Source organism: Vigna radiata, chromosome 2 (assembly GCF_000741045.1).
Source record: "Vigna radiata var. radiata cultivar VC1973A chromosome 2, Vradiata_ver6, whole genome shotgun sequence".
In the NCBI taxonomy this organism is placed as follows: Eukaryota; Viridiplantae; Streptophyta; class Magnoliopsida; order Fabales; family Fabaceae; genus Vigna; species Vigna radiata.
The window spans coordinates 23,341,714-23,365,320 of NC_028352.1; the positions used below are offsets into that span (position 1 = coordinate 23,341,714).

General features: G+C 31.8%; 3 protein-coding genes across 5 annotated transcripts; 1 reads left to right on the forward strand and 2 right to left on the reverse strand.

Moving 5' to 3' along the window:
• Positions 1-371: 371 nt before the first annotated feature.
• On the reverse strand, positions 372-3,934 carry LOC106755636 (protein trichome birefringence-like 33). Its single transcript, XM_014637822.2, has 6 exons — positions 3,553-3,934; positions 3,254-3,467; positions 1,490-1,661; positions 1,190-1,389; positions 942-1,100; positions 372-869 (listed from the first exon to the last, which is right to left on the reverse strand). Exons 1-6 carry the CDS (start codon positions 3,746-3,748, stop codon positions 530-532), a joined length of 1,281 nt encoding a protein of 426 aa, XP_014493308.1. The 5' UTR covers positions 3,749-3,934; the 3' UTR covers positions 372-529.
• Positions 3,935-5,935: 2,001 nt separating this feature from the next.
• On the reverse strand, positions 5,936-14,296 carry LOC106777620. 3 transcript variants are annotated; one of them, XM_014665278.2, is made up of 11 exons: positions 13,948-14,296; positions 13,466-13,508; positions 12,768-12,821; positions 11,124-11,187; positions 9,438-9,494; positions 9,139-9,245; positions 8,980-9,018; positions 7,930-8,018; positions 7,754-7,832; positions 6,708-6,755; positions 5,936-6,556 (listed from the first exon to the last, which is right to left on the reverse strand). In XM_014665278.2, exons 1-11 carry the CDS (start codon positions 14,151-14,153, stop codon positions 6,476-6,478), a joined length of 867 nt encoding a protein of 288 aa, XP_014520764.1. In that variant the 5' UTR covers positions 14,154-14,296; the 3' UTR covers positions 5,936-6,475. The 3 variants fall into 3 exon arrangements, with proteins under 3 accessions (XP_014520764.1, XP_022634586.1, XP_022634587.1); XM_022778865.1 differs by having other exon boundaries at positions 13,466-13,517; XM_022778866.1 differs by lacking the exon at positions 7,754-7,832 and having other exon boundaries at positions 13,466-13,517.
• A 3,178-nt stretch (positions 14,297-17,474) lies between these two features.
• On the forward strand, positions 17,475-22,633 carry LOC106777121 (DEAD-box ATP-dependent RNA helicase 18). The gene is made up of 11 exons (XM_014664651.2): positions 17,475-17,799; positions 18,201-18,437; positions 18,715-18,975; positions 19,210-19,289; positions 19,376-19,481; positions 19,612-19,725; positions 19,861-19,959; positions 20,069-20,158; positions 20,491-20,597; positions 20,681-20,824; positions 21,767-22,633. The coding sequence occupies exons 1-11, from the start codon at positions 17,536-17,538 to the stop codon at positions 22,026-22,028; spliced, it is 1,764 nt and encodes a 587-aa protein (XP_014520137.1). The 5' UTR covers positions 17,475-17,535; the 3' UTR covers positions 22,029-22,633.
• The last annotated feature ends 974 nt before the right edge of the window (positions 22,634-23,607 follow it).

The window sequence follows — 23,607 nt, forward strand, 5'->3', positions numbered from 1 at the left end:
TAGCAGATATTAATGCTGTTCTTTTAACATTAAATTTTCTGAAAATCAGAAATCACAACAAACAAACCCATTCTAACGTACATAGCTATGCTCCCACTTTCAAAACACGGTTATTGAGTTCTGATTGGGAGATATATACATCTGTTATCACTTTTCTTAATACGTGATACTTCAAAGCAAATCGAGATTTTTAAATATTTTCTTTCCGTTTGATAAATCTTTAAAGGTTTTATGGTATATATATGAATTGTTTCTAAAAATGTTTTGATTTAATTAATCTATTTTGATCTCAGTAATCACTGAATACTGTCTATTGTTATGATAAAAACACACACACATATTTTTCCTCTTATATTTGATTTCACACTGACTAAACTCAAAAGAGATGTTCACAGCAATTCAATTAAACAATATGTTAACATTGTGCTAAAATGTACAATCTTCTCCTTCTTCAATGTTAACTACTATTAATTATACATAAATCCTCTCTTTTTTCTTCTATATCCTATTATTTTATATACTTAACTTATTAAGGAAAAAATAACTTAGCAAACAAAAGTTCGTTCCAAGTGTCTTGAAGTCCTGGCAAACACCAATGCACACAATCAGCGTAGCTAGCAGGGTTAGCCAGTTGCTCTGAAGTCAATGGGTTCCATTGCTTCTTGTAAATTGACGTGTGTGCATCTTTTCGGTAGTTGGAAAGTTGAGTAATGTTGAGAAAAGTTATAGGTACTTTCGATTTTCCAAACACTTCTCCAATTACTTGCATTATGGTTCTTTTAGAATCAGAACCCCAATATGTTGGATCATCAATTGGTGTTGTTTCATTGTAGCAATTCCCTTCTGATTCTCTTCCCCACTCTATGCTTCTGCAATTTATATCCATGTGAATAATAAGTTAATATTAGTATATATTTTATATGTGTCTGAAGCATACTCACTTTGCATGAGAAGGTGACATGCTGGTGAAGAATACTCTTGTCGTGTTGGAGTCCATGTTCAACTTCACCCATCTAACCATACTTTTCATAGCCATACGATAAGCATCTTCTGTTGACATCTCAACAGTCTTCTTTACTTCATCATTAAAAGATCCAAGCCTGAAAGTTTGAGAAAACTTTAGGGAATATATTTTTCAAAGAAAAGTAAATAATTGGTTGAATAAAGAAAGGTATATATAGAAGCATACAAGATCTTCATCTTAGATCCAGTTATCCACCAAAGATAAGTGTTGAATACGATAATGTCAGCACCTTTCCAGTGACGACCATGAGTGTTGATTGAACCCTTTCTCACTATTCTATCAGTTACCCTATGGATCACAGCATTATCGGAGTTTGATTCAAGTAGAAAAGGTGCCCAGTAAAACTCAATTGTGGCATTGTATTCCTAGTTAAATAAGACGATGAAGACTGAGAAAATAAAAAAAGAAAGAAACATAATTATGAATTGTACAGAAACAAAGAGTGAGAGATATAATTAAGTATACCTTGGCTCTAAAGATGGTGAGGGAACCAAGAGTTTCCATGGATTTGGCATGTTCAGGAATGAGGTGATGGAGAAGACATACCAAAGAGACATATTGACCTCGGTTCAGAGAGTCTCCAACAAACATCATCCTCTTCCCACGAACTTTCTCCAGCATTAAACTTGCATTGAATCTGTTGTTCGTCTTAAATTAATGAATTAAGATTACTTTCAATGGATAACTGATTTTAATATAATGTCTTTAAAGATAACGGATTCATTATTTGTTGCATTGGAAACTTTTCCTGGAGAATGATATTTTGACAACACTTTTTTACAACGGAACACATGTCATCATTTTATTAGTTTATTTGAATTTATGTTTAAAAATATTTAAAACAGATCAATTATAAACTGCCAAGTATGCATTGATAAAAAGTTGTTAAAAAAAGTTTTTCCTTCATGTCTGATATAAATGAGGATGCTGAATTTTTGCTTTCCTTTTAAGATGAAATAAAAGCTACAAAGCATCCCTTGATCACTGTACAAAACATGTGGTAGTTGTTTGCATTATTAAACATTAATTTAACTTCAAAGACCCTACCAAATAAATCAATCCAACCAACGCTTATAATTCCTTTAGTTTCCACCACAAAAAGCAAATAATCATTCTAGATTTATTAAGGAAAAACGTAGCCACAGCTTAAGAATTTTAATTTTCTGTTTCAAACTAACTACCAATAATTTTCAACCACAAAATAAGGGCTTAAAAAATCAACTTCTAATTAATTAAATTAATATATAAAATATCACAACACATTTTCAAATCCGACTTTTCGGGCATTTTCGGAATAAAAATTAAAACCTAATGCATTTTCGGGCGATCGAGTTTCATTTTATCTCAAATTATATGTTTAAATTCATTCTAAATACATATTAATTGTAATTATATTTTAATTTTTCAATTTGATATACTGAGATTGATATATTTAAGTGACAAGATAAACTCACTCTACATTAAGAAATATTTTAAAAATCATTTAATTTTTTAAAACCAATTCAGTGAGATTGCTTACCAATTATATATGACAATTTTTTCTAAATATAGAATCTTCAATATACATTTATATCGAGACACTCATCTTAATTTTAAACATGAAACTAAACATAAATAATAATATAATAGTAAGAAAATATTTTTTTCACAATTTCTTTTTACAACATTTTAACACTGTATTTACAGTAACTTATGATTGACTTATTTTAAATATATTTTTAAAATTAAATTCAAATACATTAATAAAGTAATAAATGTTATAAAAAAATTATATAAAAAATTTATTAATATATCAAAATTCAATATAATATATAAAGTAACACGATAAATCTTAAAAATAACGTAAATCTCGATCCAATTGATTTGATGTTGGTGAAATATTTTAAAATTTTTTGATTAGGATGGAGCTAAAGCTGTCCTTGCAACAGCCACTGGAAAAAAAACACACACACACACAAGGTCGTACTGCAAAAGAGAGCTATAACTACAAGTGTCCAACTCCATCATTGCATTGCTTAATAGGTACAAAATTGTTGGTGCCAACCATTCAATTCTAGTTATATTACGACTTCAATATTCACAGCGTTCAACCACCACACCATGTCGCACCGACAACTTGGACCCGACAAAAAACACAACACACACTTTTTAACATTCTCCTTTCTAACTATTTCAAAATTACTAGAATAATTAAAAAAAAAATGTTGAAAAAAATAGCGAAGCACTTACGTGGGAAGATCGCAACCGTGAGGTTGCCATCGCCATCGTTGATACTCCTTCTCAGGCCGACCGTGTTCTTGACATGTTAACTGGGGCTGTATGTAGGGACAATCCGATTCCTCGTACAGTGGGCGAGTCAACTCGTCGCGTACCCACCTTCCCTGGAACACGTCACACCCTCCTCCTTCTTCTCTTTTGGTTTCTGTCACCGTCGTCGTGTTTCCTTCATTCGAAGACCAATAACACGAAATAAGAAGCGATAAACATGTAGATGATAATAAGAAAAAGAAAGAAAGAGTGAAACTGACGGGGTGTAGAGAAGAAGAGGGTTTGTGTTTGATCCTTAGGGTATGGATGCAAGATTAAGAGAAAGTCATGACCAGAGATGATCGTAGCGAAGAGAATGAAAGCTAAGAGGGTGAAGAGGTAAGAAGAGGAGCGAGGCTTCACTCTCAGAAGTGAAGGGAAGAAGGAGGAAGACGATGCCTTCATCAAATTTTCCATCCATAAACTATTCTTTTCATTCTTCTAACATTCACAAGCCATGGTTTTGGAGTTCTATACTTTCTAAGGCAACCCATCATCCTCCGTGATCTCCGTCACATATCAAAATTATTTTTTTAAACTATTTTGTTAACTCGATATTAATTTTCACGTAATCTTTGATTAAAATTGATGGTGTCAAATATGCATATATAGTTGAAAAATTGATGAAAATAAGAGTTTTCTTTGCTATTACTACTAAGTACATTTAAATCAAATAAAGAAAAAGGTGTGGCTATTTTACTGAATTAGGGTTTGTTGGAGAATGTTAGGTAGATGGTGATTAGATGTTAGGTCACGTTGCATTTCGAATTCACATGGACACCACAACAATTGCAAGCATTAATTCAAATATTTACGTTATCAATATTCTTTTTATGTGCCAACTAAAATAAGAATACCAATAAGTAGTAAACTTTGTAATACTTTCAATTACCATACATTTTTCCAAAACTCAAATAACGTTATATGTTGAACGTTGATTCTATTCCACGTTACTTCTATTAAAGATTATCCATACGAAAAGAATATTATTCATTGTCATGTGTTTTAGTAGTAGATATTAATCAATATTATTAGTTATGTCGATTATCCGCATAATCAGTACTAAATTATTATTACTATTATTATTATTATTATTATTATTATATATCTTTAACCATAGATTTAAATTAATTAAGTTATTTTAATAAATTGACTAATAAAATTTAATAATTATAACATATTTAATTATTTATTATATATATGAAGCAATAATTGGTAGAGCATGAAAAATATGTTGTATTCGCTAGTTTGGTTGGTTTTGTGTTGAATTGAAGTGTTGATGACAAGCAGAGGGAAGTTTGAGTTTGAGAAATGGTCCTTCGGATTTTGTCTAATATATGAACAAATGACAGAAAATTTACTTTTTTTAGTGAAAACATATCAATAATTAAATAGAAGACAAGTGTAATTCTTCTACCTATTAAATATGACACATAATTTACCAAGTCTTTCACACACTAAAAAACTTATTGAGTTATAATGGCAAAACTCAAATTGCACATATTCAAAACATAAAAAATTGTATTCACAAAATACTTACTAAGAAAAATACAATTCTTCTAATAAATATTGTAAATTTTTTCATAAGACACAATTATCTAAGTCTTTCACAATCCCAGAAAATTTAATTGAGTTGAGGTATAAAACTCAATTCAATTGAAAGTAAATAAATATGTTGAAAATCTCAATTTAATTAAAAATATCTCCATTGTAAAATCAAAGGCAGGATGAGGACGGGTTTGCATTTATGATGATCGGCCTAATGTGGCGTATAATACTTATCTTGCTGCACTTCTTGTCCATTTTTGTAACAAAAAAACAAAAGCAAAACTTAAGTCGTCACTGTCACTCTTTATTTGTTTTAGAATCTTTTTATCATAAGAAATATAAGTCATGTGGCCACAAATTATGAAGTTCAAATAATAATAATGAGGTATCAATGAAGAAACTCATTGTATTTTAGTATAGTCATAATCGAATATATTCATAGTATTTTTATTTAAATTAATCATTGAATCCTATTAACAAGCACTGATTCATAACAAACTAACTGAATCTGGTAACTAAGTCTAATAAAATTTTACTGTCAATTCTTCAAAAGTATATTGTTCTTCCTGGTAAGGGGAGAATGAACGTGAGCTATTATTTTTTTATAGTATTATTTAGTTTTTATTTCAATTTCATATAACAGATAACACTACAAGAAGTACTATTCAATCATTGTCATCAATTAGGTTGTATAACTGTTACTCTCAGGGTACAATAAAATATCTGAACATGTTCGTTTCATCTTCACACGGCTGTCTTATGGAAGTCTTAGGTTATCTATTGCAGCTAATATGTGTAGAACACAAATACTGCTAATAAGATAACACTTAATTTACTATTCTCTATTTTTAGTCATTATTATTGGAAAATATGAAATTACAAGTAAAAACGACTGAGATCACAATTTAGTAAAGAATTTATTCAAAAGTGTTAGAAATTGTTATTAGTTTTTGTCAATAGGTAAACATAACGTGGTAGTATGTACAAAAACTCGAGTATTACAAAAGCCAGCAGCGGATAGATAATATGGGATGACTCAAGACAAGAGATTAGTGCTGACCATTGAACTTACATTTACTGTGGATATATACCAGGCCATCTTAGGCAGAAAGCTAACAGCATTAAGGCACGCCCAATCCATATTAAATCAAGTAGAAATGCAAGAATGATTACAATATGAGAAACAAAAAAGAATTAATGGTCAAACTAACAAAATAAAAGTTACAATTTCATTCAATTATCTGATTATCAGCCAAAGAATGTCTACCAAAATTATTAGATTAGCTCCATTATAATCAATCCCTCCTTTCTTAAAGAATTATCCCGACTTTCTTTTTTGTGTTATCTTGTTTTCTTCTTCTTCCTCCTGCTCTTTCTCCTTGTCTTTCAAAGACGATAATGATAAATTCATGGAGGGACAATCAGAAAAATAATTACAGATTTCTGAGGAATGTTCCATATCAAGGAAGCTCAGAACTGACCAATAGGGTATCTGAAAATGGAATTTTCTGCATTTGTCTGCAGAATGTTTGCCTCGTATTTGTAAGATTTTCCGTAGGAAATTCACCAGATATATCCAGAATCAAAAATATAATCTCAGAAGTTCACAGGTGAATAGGAACTCCGGTAACTTTCAGACGGTCCCTTAAACCTCCTTACCAAAGAAGAACACAGACTCTGCAAAGAAAAAGTAGATGCTTAGACTAAAGACGCAACTCCCAACCTTCTTGTACATATATCGTTGAGCCAAAGTTTTAAAAACTCATTTTATCTTTCCCTACCGCCTGATTGGAAAAACTAAAATTGAAGCATTCATGTAGAACAATACCTGTAGTCTCCTAGGCAAGCTGACCCAGAAGTCCAAGTTAGGGATAATCTGAAAAATAGAGTTAAAGGAAAAACATTTCAATCCAAAAAGCAGTGAAGACCAAAAGGGTGGATTTAGTGCTCTAAAAGAGTGCTGTGAAGGATTTGACATGAAATTAACATTGTAAAACATCATAAACCAACTGGGTGTTATTAACAAGCAATTTCCCCCCATTGAAGGGACAGTAATGAATTTGAGTTTCAGTATGGGTTGAGGAAAATTTAGCAATGACATTAAAGTTACACATACATAAATACTAAAGCTCACCAAGAAAGGCAAACAGAAGTGTTACACTATGCAATGTTGATTCAAAATACCTCAGATAATAATTAAATTAAATCAATAGAAGAAAAAAGGCCAATAATAACTAACTAAAAGGGTTTCTTTTTCTCTTTTCACTTTCTAGGGAGAAGAGCAAGTATAATGAAACAATTATGGACTAGTCAGTTCTTACAACCTACATTAAACGCATAAATATGACATTTTCTAAAATATCAACCTTGTTTAAAATTTATCATTTTAAAAATTATAAAAAGTATGTGTTTTTGGTCCCCAATGAGATGCTGCAAACAAAACTTTTGCCAAAAGTAGAGACTAAACAAAAATAAAATTTAAACAAGACCTTGAGAAAACCATAATTTAGAATAACATATTTAAGTCCAAATAAAATTAGCATGGATGTACATAATAGTAGGACTATGGGAAAGGGGTCTTAGATACGACAGTTACGTTATTGATTAGTTAGTTAGAGGGCTGACGAGTTAAATGATTAGGAGGACGTAAGAGAAGGGATTGATTCTAGTTTGTATAATTTGTAAATAGAGTATTAGCTCTTTGTGAAGAGAAAACCTTGGAAGAGAGATTGCTCGCCTATTCCTTGTTCGTTTCATCCTATACATTAAAGTTTTTCTTTTCTTTCCTATTCATAATTATTGGTCCGTAACACATACCCTACAGGGAAGAGAGTAAAAGACAAGTAAACAACATAAAGGCAGCAGAGAGCGTACATCTACACCACGAATCCCGAGGAAGAAAAATCGGTAAACTATACCAGCCAGGAGATATGCAGCAAAAAGGCACAAAACACTGGAATGAGATAAGATGAAACAACTATTAGTAACTTAGCCAAATCACAGTCCCCCATGATAATTCACAGTCCCAGGAAAGACAGTAAAACCCTTACATGATCATTAAGGTGCCAAACCACCCCAACCCTCCTCCATGAACATTTATAATGACGGCACAACCAGATGGGTGTTTCAGCTCTGTAACCTGTTTGAGAAAATTAAAACAGAAAGTAAATAATAGCTGTCTTTGCTTTAAAATTAATATCACATTCATCTTGCCCTATGTTTTCCACTTTTTCCGAGCCATCATTGATATTCTTCTGTTCCATTACTAGACGTATATCAATGCAGGGGAATAAGAGATTGGATTTCTGTCCAACTTTCTTCATTTTGAACAGCAAAAAATTGAAGACATAAGAAAAATACTCATTATCTTGTGTATTAAAGATGAGAGCTTGTTAGCTTAGCTCTGCTGCTTTTTTGCAAAGTCAATCAATTTTCCTTCCATCTATATTCAACATCTATAGCTTCGAAAAAGATGCATTTTGACTGGTAAGGTCTTTGATCTTTTAATTTCACAAATAAAACTCCATTCAACAATAATACAGAGATAAAATAATTTGAGCACATTACAAAATAAATGTTTACACATCATTGAGGGACATGGCAGTTGGTGAAGAAAATAGCTGGAAAAGGAAAAATATAAGAAAATCTTTCTTGGTACACTTTCAACTTATAAATTAATTGACAGAAAAAGAGAAAAAATGATAGCAATATCATTTGATAATATTATGAAGATTCTACTAGACGAAAAGGAAAATCCAACAAATTCAATCACATCCATTGCTGATTCAAGAGCCCACAAACAACATTTCCTAGATTTTCAAAAATTGTCATTAATTCTCAATTTCCAAATATATATACTGCTAGAGAACATAATAGAGCTATGATAAATCTGCCTCATGGTATATCATACAATAACAGATAATATGCAAGGAAGCACTAATTATAAAAGATATCCAAAAATGGGGAGGGTTGGTTTATTGGTAAAAGTGGAAGGGAATGAGAGGTTTGAGTCCACCCCCCATTTAATAAAAAAACTAACATATTAACAATCAACATTTGGCAATTAAAAAAATAAAAGATATAAAAAATAAAGTACTCACATAATCACAGGCACCTAATCTCTCCAGAGCTTGTGGTCCCTGTAAGTAGAAGATTGATAAATGATACACTCCATCCAATCATTACCAGAGTCATAATATTTCTTTTAATCAATTAAAAACGTAAAATAAAATAAATAAGTAAATAAATAAAAAACCAACCTGCACTCCATTTGAATTGCAAATAACAGATACAGCTAGCGAACAGTTGAACTTGGGGCCATTGTTTGACATTTTAACAATGACACCAGTATGGGGATTTTTCTTATCTGCCATTGAAATAGCATTAGAGTCATATTTTCTAGTTAAGTTCATACTTAGAAGCATTACTCAACAACTTAAATCAAAATAGTGCATAACATACAAAACAGGTGAATAACTGAAGCACCGCAAATTAGCAAAAGAAAACCATAGACTAAAGAAAATAAGAAAACAGAAACAGATAGGAAAATTGCGCTTACCAATTATATTAACATCTATTTTTGGGCCACGTCCTATGGCTGTGCATACATGATAACCTGCATTAATTACTCTGTTAGAAGATGAAGATTCTATCCTACCAAAACTTCATTCTTAGATGTGTAAAATAACTGCCTTCAATAGGATATAGTTTATGTCTGGAAGGCTTTTAAGTGGCTGAGCAAAGTAGAAGGGTAATGCCAAAATTAACTATTGACCTAAAGATGATGAAAGGGGAATATTATTTCAAGCCTAAAAACAATTTCTACTAAAAGAAAACTGCAGCTCTACTAGTTCCATTGTACAAGCTGAAACAATGTTACTAATGTAAAAAACTAAGTAGTTCATGCATGAACACATTTTTTTTTTCAGATTTTAAATGCAAGAGTGCTAATGAACATGTAGAAGCAAATGAATAAATAGTTAAATCAGCGGCACGGTAGATTATAGGTTCTTCACATACCAAAAGCAGTTTACAAAAAATGAGAAACAATAAGACAAAATACAAGAAATATTAATTAGCAATAAAACTTGTAGAAAAAAGCCTGATAATTCTTTACTTATGTGTATGACTAATTATTTAATACGAACAAGTTCAATCATGCCATCCCTTAATATAATATAAGGTCGTATTGGGAGGTTGTAAGCTTAAATTTAAAAAAAATAAAAAATTGTTTGGATAAAATGTGGGTGAAATGGTTTTTGAATCAATTTTAATTCACTTTTGAAAGCAGTAGTTAAAAAGGTTTCCTAATTCTACTTCTAAGGTTTTGAAAATCGTCTCATCTGTCTTGTTATTTTCCTCTATCCTTCTCCAACTCTTGTTCAGAGTCTCTCTGCCTCCACTCACTCACCACCAACTGCTACACCTTAAACCATCACGCTTCCCTTCCCATGCCTATCCATCACCTACATACATGCCCTCTCCTGGCAGCCCCACCCCTCACCCACATTTCTCCTACCCACAATTCCTCTATTGGCAGTTCCTCCACCTGCACTGACCCCAAAACTTCTGTCATGTCCATTGACCATGACCCCAATGCCTTTATCCACCTCCCCCTCTTTCACCCCATGTTTCTAACTTCCCATTGAATAAAATTAATCGGGTACCATATTGGATGCAGACGGAATATTCTTTTCTGCTATGCTTCACTCCAGATCCTCTCATCAACACCTCATTTGAACAGTCTCACATCTTTTCAGTTAACGTTTTAAAGGAAAACTATTAGATTCACAACATTTTAAAACTGGAATAAAAAAACAACTACAATAGAGGACAAACTAAAACCTGGTTTTAGTTTTGAAAAATTGAAAATCATCCCAAATGGGGCCTAAATTGTGTTACGGTGGTGGTAGAATCAATATTTTTCAGAAAAAGAGAATTAACAACAGAGGCCAAGAAAAAAATGACCTGAACTGCGTTTTTACTTAATGACAAGCTAAAAAAAAATGCTTCAGAATAAGCAATTATTCTGCAAGTGGAGAAATCACGCCAAGGTCCAACACCTACTAATCATATAATTCATTTCAAAACAAGGAATTGTCCATCTTATAAAGCACCACAGCTAAACAAAGCAGAACTTTCCAATTGTCACCACCACTACCACAGGCATAAGCAGTAGACAGTGGACTCATTTTATGTACAAAAACAGGTAAATGGGAGAAGACAGATATGACAGGAATTCTACCTCCAACTTTGTTTGCCACGAGTGCGTTGCACTGAGTCCCACATTGATTTGGGCCTCCACAATCCTAAAGCATACAATAGGACAATCAAATAAGCAGAAAACATTGCATAATAATGGGATAATAAATAATTGAATATATTACATTATTTCCACAAATTCTTGAAATAATTTACTTTTTGGTAAATGAGTTGTGCCTAACTTAATCTCACAAAATAGACTTATAAGGTGAGGATTGCATGCCACTTATATATTATACTTTGACTTTATTCTTAGTCAATGTGAGATTTCCAACATACACCTTCTCATATTGAGGAATTAACATCTTGAACATGGGATTGGATATTTGTGGATGATCTAATAGGAGCCCAATAACGGTGCCATAGTAGTCTCAAAGAACTTGAGTAAGGATAGACTTTGAATGACTTTGAGACCATCTTAATAAATGGGTTTATGTTTAACTTAACCTTATAAAACCAATTTATAAAGTGAGGATTGCACTCCACTTATATATTATAATGGATTAGGTAAGTTTTTATTCCTTGAACTTTGATGCAAAATTGAAATTCGTCCCTATCCCTAAACTTTAAAAATGAAAAGATATATTCCTTTTAACCCAATTACGTTAAATTTTTTTGACGTATCAAAAATGTTTTCCAACAAATATTGAAGCGGGAACGTGTCAAACAGGATAAACAACTCAAATACAGCATGAAATACGTTTGACATATAAAAAAAGTTTAACGTAATTGGGTTAAAAGGACTTTATCCATTCATTTTTAAAATTTGAGACCAAAATGTATCAAAGTCTCGTACAAGGACGAATTCCAATTGTGTCAAAGTTCAGTGTCTAAAAACATACTTAACCCTATTATAATTTAGCCTTATTCCTACATGATGTAGGATCTCACACATTACTTAATGGAAATCGCAATAGCCTTAAAATCCTTCTTGTGTGCCAGTCCCTGCTGCTTTTTATCATTGGTATGAACTAGCTTTTCATCTCAACCTTTTGAAGTAGCATAGCTTATATGTGAACAGTGACCCTAGGCAGTAGACTAGACTGACTGATTACTAATTGCTAGTAAATTAAACTAAATGTAGTTTCGAATCAGCTTCATCTTTTGAACATTTATAACACATCACTAGATTATGATACGAAGTCAACTTGATTGCAAGGTACCTAGTCTAATAACTTGTTCTTTCCTGTTCATTAAAAAATGTGCAGTTTCACTGTAGTTATCTGTTGTTGAACTTCTTGGTCCAAGTGTATATCCATAAGAGAAAAGGTATGAATGCATTAAAGCTTCATATATACATTTGGATTCACTTCCTAAAGGGTAAGATCTCGGAAATGATCTTTTTACTCTACAATTTTCTAAGAAAACTTAAAAAGGATGAATAAAAACAAAGGAACATAAAAGTCTTGTACTGAAAAGAAAAGGGGAAACCATATATTTGAGATATATTACAAACAATAAATATATCTAAAACTCCTGTGATTTCATCAACTATTCATTTCCAAAACTATAAATTTCATCCAAAAGCAGAATTAATTGTAAAGTAAGATCAGAATTCATAAATCATGATTACTGTATGTCAATCAAAATAAGGAAAAATAGCGTCAAAGAAAAGAGAGAAACTCACCCAGCAGTCAGCACATACTGGAGGGTCATGATTGAAAACCATTCCATCGCAAAGCTGCTCACACAACCGATGCACAAAATTCAATTATAGATCAACATGGCACAAGCTTTAAGCTACTATAAGACCATTGTTGCCTATAAACGTATATGCTGCGTTTTGAAAGTCCATCTATTCATAGCCAGTTCAACTAAAGTGATTGACCTTGCATAGTTACATATAACAAATACCAATAATTCACTAGAAGACCAGAATGAAGCAAGTTTCTAACTATTAAACCCCTAAATTAACGTCAATATTATATGGGTTGAACATTTTAGTACCTGAGATTTAAAAAAAAAAAAAAAAAAAAAAAAAAAAAAAAAACTAAAACTGTTAGTCCCCAATTTTACAAAAAGTCATTTTTATTATTCTCTTCTACAACAGATTTCACTGCCGTTTCTCCTAAAAAAACTAAAGGAAATGACATTTTTAAATTTCCAGCGACTAAAAATGACGATGCATACAATCCCGATGACTAATTCAGAAATTCGATTGTTTCTTCGAAGAGTTAAAGTATTAAAGCCCCAAAAAGAAGAACAGATAACATTCTGTGTTTATGAATTATGTCAATGATCATAGACAACTAGAAAACATTACTGATGGATGGAAACGCTACTAGCCAGAATCCAAAGAAATAAGAGTGACCTGATGGAGCCAACCTGAAACCAAAGTGTGGTCTCGTTTACTGCCACTTTGTAAAATCTACAAGCACCGAAATAAATATGAAAAGAAAACCTTCAGTCATAACTGCATAACTGCTATATCCTTGCAAAGTAATCAAGAGTAGAGACAGTAAATCCCCTTTTCTAGATCGTGATTTAAGAACCGACGATACTGCCACTGCCAAATTACAGCAAAAACCAGAGAATCCAGATACTGACAGATAAAACATTCCAGAACACTAAATTACAAAAACTCTAGCTATAACATTAACAAACTAATCCCCGTAAGTACAATAATCTTGAATCAGGGAAGACCGAAAAATAATAGAACAACTAATGAAAAGAAAGCGTACATATCTTAACAGGGAAAACGATACTAAATCAGATAAAAAAAGAAGAAAAGACGGAACATCGTTAAATCAACGCAACAGAAAAACAGATATAGAGAGGGTTAAGGCAAGATCAAGAAGAGAGAATACCCGTCTTCGCTGAGGATGCCGTGAGGGAAGTTGCGGATGGGAGAAGAGAGGGTGTAATTGTAGAGACGGTCTCCGTCGGGAAAAGAGAATCGGCAAGGTCCGGAGGCGGTGGCGGAGGTGACGGGTAGAAGAAGCGTGAAGAAGATGATGATGATGATGCGTTGATGCAGCATTGACATTGCGAAGGTGGAAGGTTGAAAAGACATTTTATTTCATTTCATGCTGCTCGCTGCATCGTATTGAGTTGGTCGAGCAAAAGAGAGTGAAGATTGGTTTGGAGAAGCGTGGAATGTGGGGCGAAAGAAAGAACTATTGGCTATTGAGACCATATTTAACCCACCCCACCCTTCTCCCCAATTTTACAACTGCTTCCTTTACCCTCCTCTTACAAATAAAAATAAATAAATTATATATATATATATATATATATATATATATATATATATATATATATTAGACTAAATTATATGATTCATAAAGAATAATGAAGGAAGACAAAATTGTGTTATTCTTTAAGACGTGCAGGTCATCCTTTTCTCAATTTATTTTGAACCTGAGCTCTTTCTTTATTCGACGTTCAAATATATGAGTTTTTGTTTTTGTTATATTAGGATAACAAATAAACTTTTTTAAATATTCGTTTAATATTTATAAAATGTCAAGATATATTTTCTTTTAAGGACCATTTATAAAATCATGTATGATTTTCAAATTAAAATGATATTCTTATATATTCAATTTTAGATAAAACTGAAAATTCAACTTGAGCTTAAGTGTTAACTAAAAAAAATTGCTGATGTTTATAAATTCTTTAAGAGAAAAAAGATAAATGAAAAATGAAAAAGAATATGTAATTATTGTAAAAAAAAGGTATTTTTTGGGATAAATAAGACAAAATACGTTATATTTGAAAAATCATTTCAAAAGTTGAAAACTTTGAAGAATCGGGGACATCTAATATCTAATTTTAGAAACTCGTAAAAAATGTGATGAAACCGTAATTGTTGCAATTATATGCCCAATCAAATAAAAACTAAAAATGCATTTAAGATGATAATTTTATATCAATATCCAAGATTAATGGTTGATCACATAACTTTTAAAGAATTTTGTGTTGTTGTATCACCAGGTGGTTTATTGAAATATCTTAAAAAGGATATTATGAAAAGTTACTAACTTAGAAAAAAAAAATGAAATTAACTATGTCAAGGATTCAAAGTCTAATCGAAATAGAGGCTACATGACTATAACAACTCATTTTATTGATTATTTGTGTAGGTTACAAAATTGACTTGTGAGGTAATAACACTATACTTTACTTTAATAGTAATTTTTATATGAACCATGTTATTCTTAACTAAATTAATAAAATTTGTCTTTAGGTTTATATATGTGCTTGCTCTTTATACTAGTCCAGTTCTTGTTGAATTGTTGGTTGAATGTTTAATGGATATAAATTTAAATAAAAAAGTTTTTAATTTAAAGGTTGATAATTACACTATAAGTGATGTTATGATTGATCGCATTTTAAATAAGATTTCAACTAGGCGTCTTATCTCATGCAACCAATTGTTTCACATGAGATTTTATGCACATATGTTGAATTTGACCGTAAATGATGGTTTGTCAATAATTGCTAATGTTATTGAAAAAGTTAGAGAAAATGTTAATTTTTGGACAAACACACCTAATAGAGAAAATAAATTTATAAAGATATGTACTAAATTGAATATTCTAGACAAAAATTAGTTATTGATTGCACAACTATGTTGAATTCTACATTTTTAATGCTTTAAGTAGTCCTACAATACAAAGATTTATTTGATGGTTTATCATAACAAGAAAGTCAATATAAAGTTTTGTAGTCTAGCATACATGAACGGCAAGTGACAAATAAAATTTACCAAAAGTTGTAAATATTTTATGATGTGACACTTACTTTCGATATTTTTTGTCCAACTTCCAACATTTTCTTTTTAAATGTATGTCAAATTAAGTTAGCTTTGATGGTTTAAAGTTCGAAAAATACTAATCAATGTAGTAATGCCTCTAGGTAGTTAGCTAGACCCCAAGTATAAAATTGATTTGTTAAATTATTTTCTCCTTTACATGTATAGTGATGAATTTGGTTTTGAAATTGAAAATGAGATTTTTTTTAAGAACTTGGTAAGAAAATATGAAACAAACGTGAAAGGTAAAAGAAAAATGTAGGCTAAAGTGTTGATGAAAGAAAAAAAAAATGCTTGGATGAGAGATTTTACATATCATCATTAAAGAAAAGTGAACCATCAAATTATAGGTTGCAACTTGAATATAACTTAAAAAAACCGAGAGTACCTAATTCAAAATAAAGAATTTGACATTTTAGTTCTGTGAAAGGTTAATAGATTACACTATCCAATCTTGTAAATGATTGGAAGAGATTTTATAGTCATTCATATCTCAATAATTATTTATGAATATTCCTTTAGTACTGATTGATTCCTTACTCTACATCATACTAGATTACGCTCAAACATTTGTAGAGGTATTGATATGTGTTTAAGATTGACTATGAACTCCAATAAAAGATAATTAAGTGAACACTTCCAATTACATTTTTATATTAATTTAAATGATTGATTATAACGAATGAATTAATTTTTCCTTTTTAATGTCCTTCAAAATTGAAAATGAAAAAAATAACTTAATACAATACTAGAAAAAATAATTAATGATGATGTTAATAATTTGTTTTAGTATTATATTTTAATTTTATTATCCGACAGTCAGATGATATTATTTATATCTTATTTTGTTTAAAAAATTAAATAATCAGTACCAAGATACAAGAGAATAAATATAATTCTTAAAGTATAATTAAAAAAGTTATTTTTTAAATTAAATATATTTGAATATATAATTTAGGTATTATTAATTTAAATTTATGTTTTAATTTTGTTAGAATGGTCATTTACTTATACTATTTAAGTTTTAAATATTATTTATCTTTTTTTTTGTATTTTAATTTAAACTTCACTTAAAAACTTATAAAAATATATTTTTTAAAAAATATCTACAAATATCAATTAGTACACATGAATTTAAAAATACACTTTTGATGCAGTGTAACTATCGTATAAGAATGTAATATAAGATTATTTAAAATTATTAATAATTATTTTTAAAAATTGAAATTTAATTTAAAGACAATGATAAAACGATAAATTAAAAATAATTCTAAAACTCTCTCCTTTCTTTACAAGGGAAAACTCTTCAAATGTTCTAAAATCAAAGAATACTTTCTCAACATGTTTTAAATGGAATATAAACTATAAGATAGAGAAGAATTTGAAAAATAATAATTAAGAAACCGTTTTCATCTCTGATATATAAGCAACAAAATACTGGGAATATAAATGAGAAAAAAAAACTTAATTCTTCATAATTATTGTAATCATAATTACCATGATAAATATAAGATAAAATTTAAAAATAAAACAAAAATATTTTCTACTTTAATTTTGATAAATCCCTGAAATCACCCTAGACAAGAATAAAGGAAGGAAATTGAACAAAGGTAACGAACACACACTGCACGGCGCAGCCATGGATTCCGACTTCCCGAACAAGGCGTTGACGAGCACGCGTTTTTCCGACCTGAATCCGCCACTTTCCGACCCCGTTCTGCAAGCCCTATCACAATCTGGCTTCGACTTCTGCACGCCGGTCCAAGCCGCCACCATTCCTTTGCTCTGCAGCTTCAAAGACGTTGCCGTTGACGCCGCCACCGGTTCCGGAAAAACCCTAGCCTTTGTCGTCCCTCTCGTTGAGATTCTGCGCCGGTCATGCTCTCACCCCAAGCCTCACCAGGTTCCCATATACTCTTATTTCTTTGAGCAATGTCCACTGTGTCCTATTATTACTTGACAATATGTGCATACCTGAATACTAGTTTATTTGGTTTTCATTGTCGTGGAGTAATTGTTGTAGAAAATGTTAAATAGAGTGTACTGGATTTTAGTGACTGGTGTTTTAGTTCCAATCAAGCTTTTAAACTGGGGTTGCATTAGTGGTTTTATCGCTATCATTGATGTTTTGAGAAATTGCAGACAAATGTGGTCACTGCGGTTGCACACTCAAGGCTCTAGAAACCTTGATGTTGTGGCCGAAATTGGGGACCTCTTGGTTTCAGTTTATTTTGTTGGGCCACTATGATTGGGTTAATGGCAACAAATAATTAAATCATCATTATTATGTGCACATTTGTGTAGGTGCTAGGGATTATTATATCTCCTACAAGGGAGCTTTCAACCCAAATATATAATGTGGCACAACCATTCATTTCGACATTGGAGAATGTTAAGTCCATGCTCCTCGTTGGTGGAGCGGAAGTAAAAGCAGACATAAAGAAAATAGAGGAGAAAGGAGCAAACATATTGATCGGCACGCCTGGGCGGTTATATGACATAATGAATCGGATGGATGTCTTGGATTTTAAAAACTTCGAGGTATGTGTTTCACTCTTAATTTTCATGGATATTTGTTTATATCATAGGATAGGATACAATGTTTCACTGTAAAAAAATGTTCAAGGTTTTTTTGGTCGTGCTGACAAAATAATATTTAATTGATTCGTTCTGATGTTTTATGTATGCATTGGCAGGGACCACTGATTACTTACTTCATGCTTTAGAGTCATAATCTAGCTGAAGTTTGAAAAATTGACTGAATAGAATATTTGATTTTATGTCCCCGTAAATAACATTATTGTGACTATGCTCGCAGATTTTGATTTTGGATGAGGCTGATAGACTCCTAGATATGGGATTCCAGAAGCAGATAACTTCTATTATATCTCAATTGCCTAAGCTTCGTAGAACTGGTCTATTTTCTGCTACTCAAACTGAGGCTATTGAAGAGCTTTCTAAGGCAGGACTGAGAAACCCTGTGAGGGTTGAAGTTCGAGCAGAAACTAAATCAGAAAATGATCTCGTGTCTTCAAAACTGCCAGAATCTTCAAAAACACCTTCAGGACTTCACATTGAGGTAAAGCTTGTGGGGTGTTCACTAGTGCTGTTGATTCGATGTAACTTTACTATCCAATGATTTCGTTTTCTCACCTTACTAGCGGAGTCATTTGAATGTTGTTTGTAATTTAGTAGTGGTTCTCTCTTACATTATTACTTGAATCCCTGTAATAAATTTCTTGTTATTAGATTCATAACAAGTTTATGTTTATCCTTTGGTTATATTCATCCTCTCATCCTTTTGAGTATGCAGTACTTGGAATGCGAGGAAGATAAGAAGCCATCACAGCTAATAGATATTCTTATTAAAAACCGCTCAAGAAAAATTATAATGTGAGATACGCTTGGTAATTAATGATGTGATTTTTGCAGTAGAAGAGTATTTCATCGTAATCAACATCATTCTGACTCTGATGCAGATATTTCATGACTTGTGCTTGCGTTGATTATTGGGGAACTGTCCTTCCTTGTCTTTCTGTTTTGAAAGGTTCCTCCTTGATTCCCCTACATGGAAAGATGAAGCAGGTATGGTTTTAGGTGTTATCATTTTTCAATATTGAAACATAATATTATATAAGTCGGCATTGTTTTTCTTATTTCCCATTATGTATTCAATGTTTTAGTGTTTATTACTTGATTTTTTTTTGCTATGTAGTCTTCAAGGGAGAAAGCACTAGCTACATTTACATCCCTGTCAAATGGAATTCTGCTATGTACGGATGTTGCTGCGCGAGGACTAGACATACCAGGCGTTGATTGTATAGTGCAGGTAGCTATACGTGTCTGTGACCTTGTGGATGATACTGTCTATTGACTGACGTGTTTCATTTCATCTTCTTTAGTTCTGCCTTTCTCTTTGTTGCTTAAGTAAACCATACACTGGTCGAAATGTTTTCTTGTGCAGTATGATCCCCCTCAAGATCCAAATGTTTTTGTACATAGAGTTGGTCGAACTGCTCGGCTGGGAAAACAGGGTCATGCTGTTGTCTTCTTATTACCAAAGGTTTGGTCACAAGTATATTCATGTTGTAATGTTTTTGATAACCCATACAGGATTCTTCAAAATTATTCATTTCGTTGTAATGGAATCTATATTTTATACAAATGTGTAGGAGGAATCTTATGTAGAATTCTTGCGTATAAGAAGAATCCCTCTCCATGAGAGAATATGTTCTGATGGTGCATTGGATGTTGTTCCTCAGGTTTGCTCTTTAGCTTTTACAATCTTAATTTTTTTGTTTTGCTATAATATTTGTATCAACATAACAATGGCTAGTGATTAATGATTTCTTCTAACTTGTAATAGAGTTAACAAAGATAATTAGTGGAAATAAAATCCCCTTGTACAACAGCATACTGAATGCTACCTAGGCTGATGCTGATTTTCCCCATTCACTTGTAAAAATTTTCTTTTGATTGGTTGTTTTGGTAAACATGGTTACCAGTCCTATATTTATCAAATTGCAAATTATACATGTAAAAAATAAATAAATAACATTTTCCAATAAAACACTATTAATTAAACTTTCTTCAGATTCGTTCTGCTGCAAAAAAAGATCGTGATATCATGGAGAAAGGAATTAAGGCTTTTGTCTCTTACATCCGTGCTTATAAAGAGCATCACTGCTCTTATATTTTTAGGTGAGTAACACTAATTTATAATGTTGCTTTCACTTCATGGTGAAACATGATCTTTATCAAACTAGCTATTCTCACTCTTACAGGTGGAAAGAACTTGAAATTGGCAAATTGGCCATGGGATATGGCTTATTACAACTTCCTTCAATGCCAGAGGTAAAACATCACTCACTTTCCACTGACGGATTTGAACCAGTTGAAGATATCAATTTCGAGGACATTAAGTACAGGTAAAAATATTTTCATAATTCATGGCATAACTTTTCAGGTTCTTAGATAAAAGCATTGTGAAGAATCATTTATCCCCAAAAAAGCGTCAACTGATAGGTGAAAACTTCTGAACGGCTTAACCATGTCTAACATGCCACATAAGCCTTTTGGGCTTCAAGCAAAGGTCCAGGTTGCCTGACCTTGTGCTGAAATTTATCATTTTTATTTTGAAGAATGGAGATAGCATGTGTCAAACTCTAGTTCCCGGACTCTTGGACAAGAGTCTTTAATACCGTGCCAAGAACCTTTTTCCCGAAAAGATCAAGTTGATGGGTTAAACTTATGAATGGTTGTACATCTAATAAGAAGAAATGATTGTACCAAAGCTATCGCAGGGAATGAAACCATTATATAGATCTTACTTTATTGTAATACTTTTATGTTGTGGTAATTGAATGAGTACCTTAATGTGGTTTATATTGTTTGAAGCTTTCCAATGTGGAAGACTGGAGTTGGAACAGTATAAAATTTCATTAGTTTTGTTAAGATAGATAATCACATGTTTTATAAAATCATGTTATAATGAACTTCGTTGTATAATTATAATTTAATCTTTTATTATGTAATTCAAATTGAGCCTGAGCTTTGTTGTTCTTTAAGCTTTTTCCTAATTTTTATTTGAATTATTAGTGGGAATTGAAAACTCATTATAATCTACTTTTGAAGACGAGAGGGATCTAGACGCCATTTTTTTGTTTACTTATTTTCATGTTCATGTATACTAAGGGATTATCCAATTCCCCTTTTATGATGATAGAATGCTGTAAATTAATTGTCTTGTAAGATTTATTGTTTACTTTAATATGTAGGTCTTGGATTCATATTGACTTTCTATGGTCCTCAATTTACTTTCCCTTTCTCCTTTTGAAACCAATCCTGATGGCTTAACTTGAATAATATAGGGATAAATCACGGGAGAAACAAAGAAAGAAGAACCTACAAGCAAAGAAAGAAGCCAAAGAGAAAGAACCAAAACCTCAAAAACCAAAGAAAACCCCAGATGCTGTCATGCGGAAGAAAACAGCTCGACAGAGACGTGCTCAGCAGACAATAGAAGACGAGGAGGAGTTGATGCAAGAATACCGCTTGTTGAAGAAATTGAAGAAAGGGACCATAGACGAGAATGAATATGCCAAGTTGACAGGCACTGAGGAGTTACTTTGAAAGCAAAGTGTGCATGCCTGGCTGTGTGCTGTTCTGGATATCATGGTACGTGTTGTAAAGGTCTTCATTCAGTACAGAATGACAGTTCCAATCACCACGATTTTGACTAGTAAATTACGACATCTTTGCCATGTGGTTCTGTTGGCATTCTTTGAAAAATCTGAAGACAAATACATCTTTCACTAGAAATGGAGTTTGAAGAGCTCAGAAGACTTTGGTTGAGCCATGAAGCCTTCAACAGTGAACTGAAATGCATTTACAGATTATCATACATGGAAAGTGGTGACAGTGCGGAGATTTGTGGCAAGGTTGTGAAAAGCATGAAGATTAATATTATACATAATCGTTTGCCTTAATTAGTCTTTTGTATTTACATACTCTGGTCATGTGATTTTTTGATTAGTCTGATAATTTTGCCAGAGCTTCAGAGTAGAATAATGATTTAGGTGTTTGTAAGATTAAAAACTGGGTCATATGTTAAAGAATCTTGCCGTGTCCTCTTTTAGTGAATGTTGATGTATTAAGTCCATTTTGTTTTAGCCCAGAGGTAGTTCTATTATGTCCATGAAAATGCTAGAATTAAACTTGGAGCTTGTTTGAACGAATTTTACCATGAACATCTTTTTGAAGAAAAAAAATAGAAGTAGTTTCTTTTCTAACTAATTTAGAAAAGTCTTTTTTATATGATTTCTCTTATCTTTTTATTTTAATTTGGTTGCAAGTTAATTTTAATTTGTAAGAAAGTTAAAATAATTTTTTTCCTCGTTTTTCTTTGCCAACTTATAAAGAAATACGTCTAGCCTCTTAGACTAGGGTTCTTCACTAATAGAATGAACTTTTTTTATCTTCGGAAATCCTTTGAAGCAAGAATACAAAGCACTAAAGAGATGAAGCTGAGAGGCAAGTTTTCAAATGCAAGGGTGAAAGCAACTGAATGACAAAAGCTTCAAAGTAACATCATAGATATCTCTCTACCCATTGAACTTTTTTGCCCCGTCTAAATCACGTTGATGATAATCAAAGTGAAGTACCTCGGTCGTGGCCCCACCAAGATTAGGCCATAGACAGCACCATCGTCTTCCGTAACATGAAATTGCTTTTGCACATGCTGAATAAATTAAACTTCTGTATTGAATTACACTTAATGTTCTCTTTAACGTGCGTAAAATGAATGTTAACCATCTTAATTTTGCTTTAAACTTCCCCATTTGATATCAGATTTCGGAATTCAAAAGACACTTTTTTCATCTAATCTTACTCAACAAAATCTTCAAAAGACACTCGCAGTCGCACGTTGCATGATATTATATAACTTTTTGCTATACGATGAACTGGAGTTCACGTGAACGATCTTTTCTTTACAAAAAGAAAAAGGATTTTTTATGTCTGTAAATTTATTCATAATGTAACTAGCTGAAATCTTTGAATCACGATACATTGGTGATACAGCTATCCTTACCAAAATATTCTAAAACTTTTTATAAATTATTTTGATCAAAATGTTTTGTTGACTAATCAATAAAAAGATGTGTACAGTTGCGGAGGAAGAAAATTCACTTTCTTTTGAGGCCCTTAATCT